At 34.3% G+C, this 9564-nt stretch overlaps 1 protein-coding gene across 1 annotated transcript; it reads right to left on the bottom strand.

Moving 5' to 3' along the window:
• Positions 1–2769: 2769 nt before the first annotated feature.
• LOC110796272 (galactan beta-1,4-galactosyltransferase GALS3) lies at positions 2770–8821 on the bottom strand. The gene is made up of 2 exons (XM_022001315.2): positions 7399–8821; positions 2770–3343 (listed from the first exon to the last, which is right to left on the bottom strand). Exons 1-2 carry the CDS (start codon positions 8571–8573, stop codon positions 3001–3003), a joined length of 1518 nt encoding a protein of 505 aa, XP_021857007.2. The 5' UTR covers positions 8574–8821; the 3' UTR covers positions 2770–3000.
• Positions 8822–9564: the final 743 nt, after the last annotated feature.

Raw genomic sequence — 9564 nt, 5'->3', positions numbered from 1 at the left:
CGTATCGTACGAATTAGCATCGGACGAGGCCTGCCGGACGAAGGCCCAGCACGAAGCCAGGCCATCGCCCAGCAAGCACGCACGCCACAGCCCAGCGCGCACAAGGCCACGCATGCGTGGGCCGCGCTGCGTGGGCTGCTGCTCGCATGCGTGGGCAGCCCTTGTGGCTGCCGTGTGTGTGTGAGTTTGAGCTCATGCGAGATTCCTGAATCTGCAAGAGTCAGTGTATGATTAAATGTCTATTCCTATTGGATAAATTGATTAAGTAGAATTCATGTAGAATTCTAATTCCAATTAATTCGCATCCTACTAGGATTACGATTCCTTTTCCATAACTCTATAAATAAAGGCCTAGGGGTCATAATTTATACATAAGTTTTAAGTATTCAAAACTAAGATTTTTAAGCAGAAAAATCAGCCAATATTCTTGCCTACCTAACCGAAAATATTAGAACCTTAAGGGCGATTCTAGTTGGTCAATCTTAAGGCGGATCCGGACGTGCTGTGGACTATCTACGGAGGGACGACACTTGGAGTCCTAAAGACTTGTTCTTGTTCGGTTCGGGCGCAGCTAGGGAAGGCACGCAACAAAGAGTATGCATCTAAACTATGCTAAATGATTATGTGTAAATAATATGTTTCCTGGCTTTATGGTTTTTCCGCATGATTTATGAACTGTCATATGAATCATAACCTAACAACTTCTCTGTGGACTATACCCATCATCTAGTCCATTCAGAAATTGGAACAGCTTCTGTTCTTCTTGTTGTTGATGCAATGCACCTATAAATGCATTGATTTCAGGTGTCATGGTGGTGATGGGAGGATACATGTTCAAAGCTTCAAGTTCCTCCCACAATGCTCTCATCTCTGTATAGTATTCTGAAATAAGCTTTCCTTGTTGCTTGGTTTCATAGATATCCTTGCAGATTTTGTACTTCCTGGACCCATTTGATACATTGTACCTTTGTTCAAGTTATTTCCGTATGGTTGCACTATCAGTCACAAACATAATGGATTTCCTGATGGGTTCAGATACAGATCGAGAACATAATCCATGAAATCACCATACTATTGCAAGTATCCCAATGATCTTGCTTTACAGTATCACTAGGATCTCGTTTTACTGCACCAGTTACAAATCCTAGTTTCCTCTTTGCACCAAGAGAGATTTCCATAGATCTTCTCCATGACCTATAGTTGGAAGATCCGTGAAATTTTTCTACAGTTATGGAGTTGCTGCCATCTGAGGGGTGCAAGTAAAGGGGAGTGGTTGTTTCTATTGTAGTCATAGTATTGTTATTTTTGGATCTTCTTCTAGGCATACACAAGGGAAAGACAACAAGAAAAAGATACTAAATTTTCTGGGTTTAACAACTACAGACTACAGTTTCATGAAAAACTACTTAAAGCTTCAACTTTTAGAAGAGAAATTAAATACTCTAACAACAGCTAGTAGTAAACAGAATAGCAGAATTGTGCAATAAACGAACCTGGATGCTCTGATACCATGAGAACTTTTATAGTTCTGTTTATGAACATTGCACACATAATTGTTGCCATTCAACCCAGTTTTTTATTCATTCATTTGTGTAATTCATGCGCTGCAAATGAGCATTACAATGCCTTAAATAGGCGGCGCATCTACCTTAAACTTAGTGCCCTAAAGACACCTCATCATTCCCTAAACATGTGACTAGGAAACTGCCAAAATAGTAGATGCACCTATTACATGAATTAGCTAGAAAACAACAAAACAACTATGCTATATGGACTGATTGTTGATGTTGGGTTGGGCTTCATTTATGGCTTCATATAGGCTCTGTTCTCTTCACCTTATTTTCACTTATTTCAGGTCTGATAAGATAAGATAAGATAAAATAAGATAAATAAGATAAAATAAGGGCCAATAAGATAAGATAAGATAAGTTTAGGGCCAATAAGATAAGATAAGATAAAATAAGATAAGTTCAGGGTCAATAAGATAAGATAAGATAAGTTCAGGGCCAATAAGATAAGATAAGATAAGATAAGATAAGGTGAGGTAAATATTACATAAGGTAATACTATAAGTTTCAATAAGATAAGATAAGATAAGGGTCAATAAGATAAGATAAGGGTCAATAAGATAAGATAAGATAAGGGTCAATAAGTTCAGATAAGATAAGATAAGATAAGATAAGATAAGGGTCAATAAGATAAGATAAAATAAGATAAGTTCAGGGCCAATAAGATAAGATAAGATAAGATAAGTGAAATTCAGGTGAAGAGAACACTACCATAGCCACTATTCTCAACACGGTCAAGTGTATCTCTTAAATAAATACGGAGGGAGTAATAAAGAATTAACAACTTCCCCTCATATGTACAACCAATCTGATCATTTTGCAAATATATCAAATGTAATTCATAAAATGATGGCCATAGATTAATAAACAATTGCAGTTTTTGGCAGTAACAATTGTAGTTTCTTCTGCCATTATTATCTTAACTAGTTCATAGTAAATCAGTAACAATTTTTGCACAATAATGGCGAAACCCACCATGTTTCTATCTTCTTCATAATTCTCCTCCAAACTCATCCCTACCATTTTCCAAATCCCAGGCTCAAACTTCACCCAATTGATTTTTTGATGCCTGATTAATCTTGGACTACAACAAATTATGAATTTGATGGTTAGTGATAGATTCATTTTAATATAATTAATTTAATAATTTGATTAATTTTTTTTTAAAAAAGGAAAAACAGTTGAATCTTGGTCAATAGAATGAATGGTCAAAATTAAATGCATACAAATGAACGGTATAGATGGAGTTTGTTACCATGGCTACAATTTTATTGTAGCTACCGTAAAATCATCTGGGAAATAAAGTTAATAATTTCACCTATGGGTCTACCGTATTCTCTATGTATAATAATCAAAATAATAGGAGTACAAACTAAAAATTAAAAAAAGAATTGCACAAGAATTGAAATAAATTGGTAGCTACTCAGTAATATTATACCCTTGTGTCTTGAAGTCTATAACCAATAGTGTCAAGCTCAAACTTTTTAACTGAAGGAGCCATTAATCTAAGGGAAGTGTCGCGAACATATGGGACATTTTCCACGGTGGTAGAACCGTCTTGAACGAGTTGTTGGCACAGCTCTCGCCGCTGAGCAACCGTGCCCTGATAGTGAAAGTACTTCATCAAATTGTCCGGTAATCGCGTGGACTTACCAACAAAGTTCTCCGATGCATGAACCCCTGTTGCGTATACATTCCGTGGTTGTATAGCGTACTTCTTATCTCTCCTAATCTTTTTAGTGTTCTTGTACACCAGCTTCTCGAATCCCCATTTTCTGAAAAATTTAGAAACGAAATGTTAGGCTCCATTCTGTATCACTGTCCATTTTCAGTTTTTAATTTTATGATTTTGAAAGTTGTATTGTTTACGATTTAGTTTGAATCATGGAAAAAAAGCATATCTACAGTAATTATGTTAGTTTAAAAAACAAGAAACTATATTGTGGTTTAATATTTCAGTTTTTAAAACTAGAAACAAAAATTGAACGAGCTTAAATTATTAAATTATTGTCCTTGAGAAAACTAATTAAATCATTACATGACTCTAATAATTCTACATGTAACGTTGCTTCACATATTCCAAATCAAAGTTTTAATAATCCAAATTTCCATAATTGCACGATGTGCAACTTCACCTTAATCTATGGAGAATGGACATTAAACAACGACAACAATAACAAAAATGTTTTATGGGAAAGCATGTGATACACCACTCTAAAAGTCTAAAGTAAATAGGAGTGGTTGGCAAATTATGACTCCAACTTTATTTTATGGCTAAAAACTTTATATATTGGCTAATTAGTTAGATGGAAAAGGTCCAAATAACAACATTAAACTTTGTAATCCGATTTACATATGGATTAATCGTTGTTTCTAGCCTCCTAGCCTTACTTAAATAAGTACCGGTTACTTCGTGGTAGAGCATAATGAATTCAATTGTTCGTGCGACCCCATGAAATGTAACTTATCCGGATCAAACTAGCATAGATATCATAAAAGAACCCTACCATTACCTTTGTTCCTAAATACTCTATTCGTATTTAATTAAAAGATATACTCCGTACTTTTCATAATCAGCTGTAATTAATTACTCCTTCCGTCTTTTTTCGTTCTTTACGTTTTTCTTTTTGGGTATTTCAAAATGTTCTTTACATTTCTTTTTATATTCTCACATAAATAACTTAATACTCTATCAAAATTTGTGTCTAATTATTATTTCAACCAATTAAATTGAGTCATTTAACCTCTTACACTTTTCCATTGGGACATTAAGTTTTTCTCGAATTTTGATAAAAGTGATAAAATTATAAATAAACGTAATTTATCTCGTTTAAATTAAAAAAATTAAAGAATCTCGATGCAAATTAATTAATCGTTAAAACGCGTGAAAAATACTAAAAGTAAAGAATAAAAAAAGACAGAGGGAGTAAATTAAAGATACACTTCCTATTTTTAACATGTCATGATCCTCACTTCCAATTATATTAACTAGTCTTATATGCACGCGATGCGTGCGAATAGAAGAAACAGATTTGTATATACCACATTTAAACCTGAAATAACATGTACAAAATATAAAATAAATGTGATGCGTGCGAATATAAGACACATATAAGTTAGATAGAGCCGAACACATATATACAGATTGATTAAAATGGTAAGAATTTATTTAATGGGCTAAATTGATTAAAATGTTTATTTGGGCTTTTCCTATTGGGTAAGTTATCATTATATCTCTATTATATAAGTGTGGATGGTATTTTAATAATCCAAGGGGAACAACAAAAGTGAATTTACTAAAATAACCTCAGCTCTGCACTTATATAATAGAGATCTTTTTCTCCCTCTAGTGGTCTCTATACTTATTTGCATCCTCCGTTATACTACAATAAATAAATAATTCACTCAGAATCAATTTCTTATAATAATTAACAACTCAATACCACACTTTCAACTTATTTTAATAAATCAACTCACCTTACTAAAACTACGTGTCGGTCAAACTGTATCTTTTTTAATTAAATATGGAGGGAGTACTTGCAACAGTTTGATTGACACAGTTGTTAAATCACTAAGTTGACCGTAATTATATGCAATTGATATTGAAAACTTAAAAAAACATATTAGTAAAAACTTAACGTATTAGTAAAAACTTAAAAAAAAATTGATATTGAAAACTTAAAAAAAACATATTACATAAGTCATATTTACACAAAAACATATCACTTAAAAACATAATTGATATTGAAAACTTAAAAAAAACATATTAGTAAAAACTTTTAAAAAATTGATATTGAAAAATATACATTAAAAATTGTCCAACTACATATTACACAATAACATTTATTTTTTATATTTAGAAAGAACATTTGGTCAAACTTAACGTATAAATAGTACATAAGTCAAATTGTTACAAGTGTTCAGAAACGGATAGAGTATATTGGTGTTTTCCTTGTTTTGAGTTTTACCCCTCTTAATTAAAATGTATAGATATATATTCTACATTATACCATGTGTCTTTTTATTTTTAAATAACAAAACTTGTTAACATTGGATTGACGACAAGTACGTAGCTAGTTGATTCACTTTTACAACTATAAGAGTACAAACTTTAAAAGGCATTGTACAACATAGAAAACAAATAAACATAGGGTATAATGTAGAAATCCAAAAAATAGAACCCCACTATATAAATTCTAGGATTTTTCTACATTATAGTGTTATAAACCCATGCGCTTCTTCGATTTCTATGTTGTATCTTGTAGTAGCAAAAGCCAATCAACTTTATCTCCAATGTCTCAAAGTTAACGAGTTCCATTACTTTTTCTAATTGATGATTTTTCTACATTAACGTTGATAACAACGTAGATAAGATTGATTATACTATGTAAAACATTCATTTGTTTAAAAAGTAATGGAACATTAAATAAGGTTGATTATATTTTATAAGCACAAGAGTTTTTTTCAAACGAATTGTTACTAAGGGTGTTCAAAATCCGGTACGGACCGGAAATAGATCGAAATTGGACCGGACCGGTTGATTCTGATCCGGTCTTCGATCCTTTAAATTTTGGTCTCCGGGTTTCTGGTCCAGTCCGATGCCAAAATGGAACTTTCGGGTTCGAACCGGTTAACCCAGTTTATATTAAATAAATCATTAATTTTTATTATTGCCCTAAAATCATGCATTATTTCTTTTGTTTTCCTACTCTTCGGTCTCCTATATCTATCTCTACTCCCTCAAAAACGGAGAATTAAAGTTTAAAAAAAATTCTAACTATAGTTAGTTTGGAAATAAGTAACCTCGAAAATTATTTAGAGGCATATTCAATCATTTTGGTCCAATCGGGTGACCGGAACTTTTTCGGTCCGATTTTCGATCCACACATTTTTGTGATTCCTGTTCCGTTCCGGTCCTGGAACCGATATGCAACCCTAATTATTACAACATACAAATCAAATAAAGATGATGATAAAGGTCGCAAGTTGCGACAACATTTAGTTGTCGCAATCTTATGTGTTGGAGTTCAATTGGTACATATATACGCAACATAGGCTATGAGTAATCATAATATTTTTTTTACTATCAATGCAATATTTTACTATGAAAATATGTAAATAAGGTAGTCGATATAAAGAAGGAAACAAATTAGAATATTAAGATTTTTCTACATTTTTTACAAAACATGTATAATAGGATATATAAGTTAAATATTTTAGTTTTCAATTTAAATAATGGCATGTAAGCGTGTCATGTCATGTCATCATTGTGACATGGCTTAAAGGTCTCATTTTCGATCAAATAAACATAGGAGCCTTAACAACATGACTCGAGTTAACGTACTGCTCCAAAACTGTGGGAGTAACCTTTTTACAAGACCCATCAATAGACACAATTAAATCCTAAAGCCAAGAACAAAGGAATCTTACCTCGTTCTTTATTGTTTTTGACGGAATCATCACTCATTTTATCCTTTTATGATTTTCAATTACTATGTCTATAAAGCCTTTTACGATTTTCAGTTACCAATTTTTCATCATTTAAATTAGAAACATCAATATCTAAATATCACTTTTAAAATATTACTATTTTAAAAAATTCATCTTTAGTCAAACTTCACAAACTGACTTACAAGAGTTACAATCACTCAATTCAGAAGATCAATTGAGAAAAGCAGAGGAAGAGAGCTCACCCATGTGTTCAATTTGGTTGAAATTAACATAAAAGTATTCGATCAATTCGAGCACAAATAAGGCACAATTCCAATAAAAGTAATCAACAATTACAGAAAATAAATAAATTGAACGAACAGAGAGAAAATGAACATACTTGTTAAATTGACCATCATCCTGAGCAAGGCATAGACGATTAGACATAGAAGATTGCTCAATCTGGAACAAAGTATAACCACCAAGCGTATCCATGACTGAATCAAGAGACGAATCCCCTGGCAAATAGATATACTCATCCACATCAAAGAAAAACATCCATTTCGTTGCGAAACGATGTCGATGCAAGCAATCATTCAGAATCAACATCTGATTATGATAAAACCCATCAAATCTCTCTTGGTCTTTAATATCGTGTACAGTAGCAAACCCGAGCTCAATCCATGGTTTTAACACCTCCATTACTTCCGGGTGGATCCCACCTGCGTCGTGGAAGACGAAGTGAGACTTTGCACCGAATAATCTCACGTGATAAGCGATCCACTCACGGACTCTTTGAGGGCTGAGGTTGCCGAATAAAGAGCTCCCGCAGTATAGGTAGTCGTATTTCGGAGGAGAGAGAAATTGGGATGGGTGCCATGAGTTTGGTGGCTCGGTTAGGGCTATGATTGTATCGGTTGAGTTGATGGAACGATCGTAACCGCCGTTGGTGGAGGCGTGGAGGAGGAGTCGGCCTCCAGTTGTGGTGGTGGTGGTGGTTAGTTGAGGGAATGTACAGTTGACCACTATTACGACATAGGCACGGGCGAACCCGAAGTCTTGGAAGGACAGTTTGTTTCCTTCAACTACAGAAGAGGAAAAGGAAGAGGAAGTGTTATTGTTGTTTTGATTGGTTTGGTATTCGCAAGTGTAGGTGGGGTGGCCGTAGTCGTGGAGGGGTTTTGAAGAGAGGCCGATGACGGCGAAAGTGTTGGGACCGCCGCGGTAGGCGGACATTAAGACGAAATTATACGCGGCGGTCCCGACGGGGTAGAAGGATCGTTTTATGTGGCCGGTTTCGAGGATTTGATCGGTGGGTTGTTGGGGTGGAGGTAGGGTGGTGGTTGAGGTGGTGGTGGAGATGATTGTGGTGGTGGGGCAAGAGGTGACATTGGTGAAGAAGGGGTAAAAGCGGGTGGGTAGGAATTGAAAGACGGTGGCGACGGAGCAGAAAAGGAGGAGAGCGATAAAGACGAGCTTGAGCTCAGATGCACAGTTGTACCTCCACATGAAGCCAATTATGCCTTTTCTTCTCTCTCCTAATTTCCTGAATTTTGATCTCTGGATCTTTCCCATTTCATCTTGTTGAAGAAGGCGTTGACCATGGCGAAGTGGGAAGGAAATGAAGGGGAGTAAATTAAATTAAACTTGGGCTGTTTTTTGTCTGTTTCTGTTGGATTAATCTAAAGTAAATTAATTATGGTATTGTAAGGTTTAATTTAGGGGCCTAAATGATACGGAGTAGCAAATTGGAGAAAACACCGCATTAAAATACTCTCAGGTCTCAAGTCTCAAGTCTCAGCCCAACAAGTCAACAACCATTGTTGGTGGGTTGGAAAAGGATAGTGCAAAGTTAAATACTCTACTATCCACTGAAGTCCGATGGTATTTTAGGCTCCGTTTGGTAAGGCGTAAAACGTTTTCATTGTAAAATAATTTTCCACGGAAAACAGTTTTCAAGGAAAAACACAATTCCAAACACACTTTTCTTTCTTCTTCTTTTTTCTTCTTAAATGATATTGGTGCCCTTGCTTCATGAAATCAATCTTCCAAGCTTATATCCAAATTAAATTTCGATTCAGTTTTAGTTAAGTTTAGTTTCGGTTCATTTCAATTCAAGTTTACGTTATGTTTTTTTGAACTTAATTTGTGCTCATATTGATTGTGAGGGTGATATTTTCTTTGTCAAATTATATGGTGACTTTTAGAGGATCACCATTCATTTATTCATAACCTGCTAACATTTAGCCACATAATAATGGTCAAATGAAAGCTTAACAAACGTCACTCAACCTGAACATTTTAGATGTTGGGCTACATTTTTTTTAATAGTCAAATTAATTCATTAATAAAAAGTCATACGACAACTACATAAAGATTTATATGATCCTTTCACCATAGTTACGATCGTAGTATATTAATCTGTATACCCTCCTTTATATCGCAGTGTTTTACGGCCTAAACATTTTAGATATTGGCCTACGTTTGAAGTCTTCGTTAGGATTTTACCTAGTAAACACATTTGTTGACCAAATAACTTTCACATTTGAAAACTGAGAATCGTGCA

This window comes from Spinacia oleracea, chromosome 1 (genome assembly GCF_020520425.1).
Source record: "Spinacia oleracea cultivar Varoflay chromosome 1, BTI_SOV_V1, whole genome shotgun sequence".
NCBI lineage: Eukaryota > Viridiplantae > Streptophyta > Magnoliopsida > Caryophyllales > Amaranthaceae > Spinacia > Spinacia oleracea.
The sequence above is the reverse complement of the archived record's forward strand: the minus strand, read 5'-3'. Positions and strand labels throughout refer to the sequence as shown.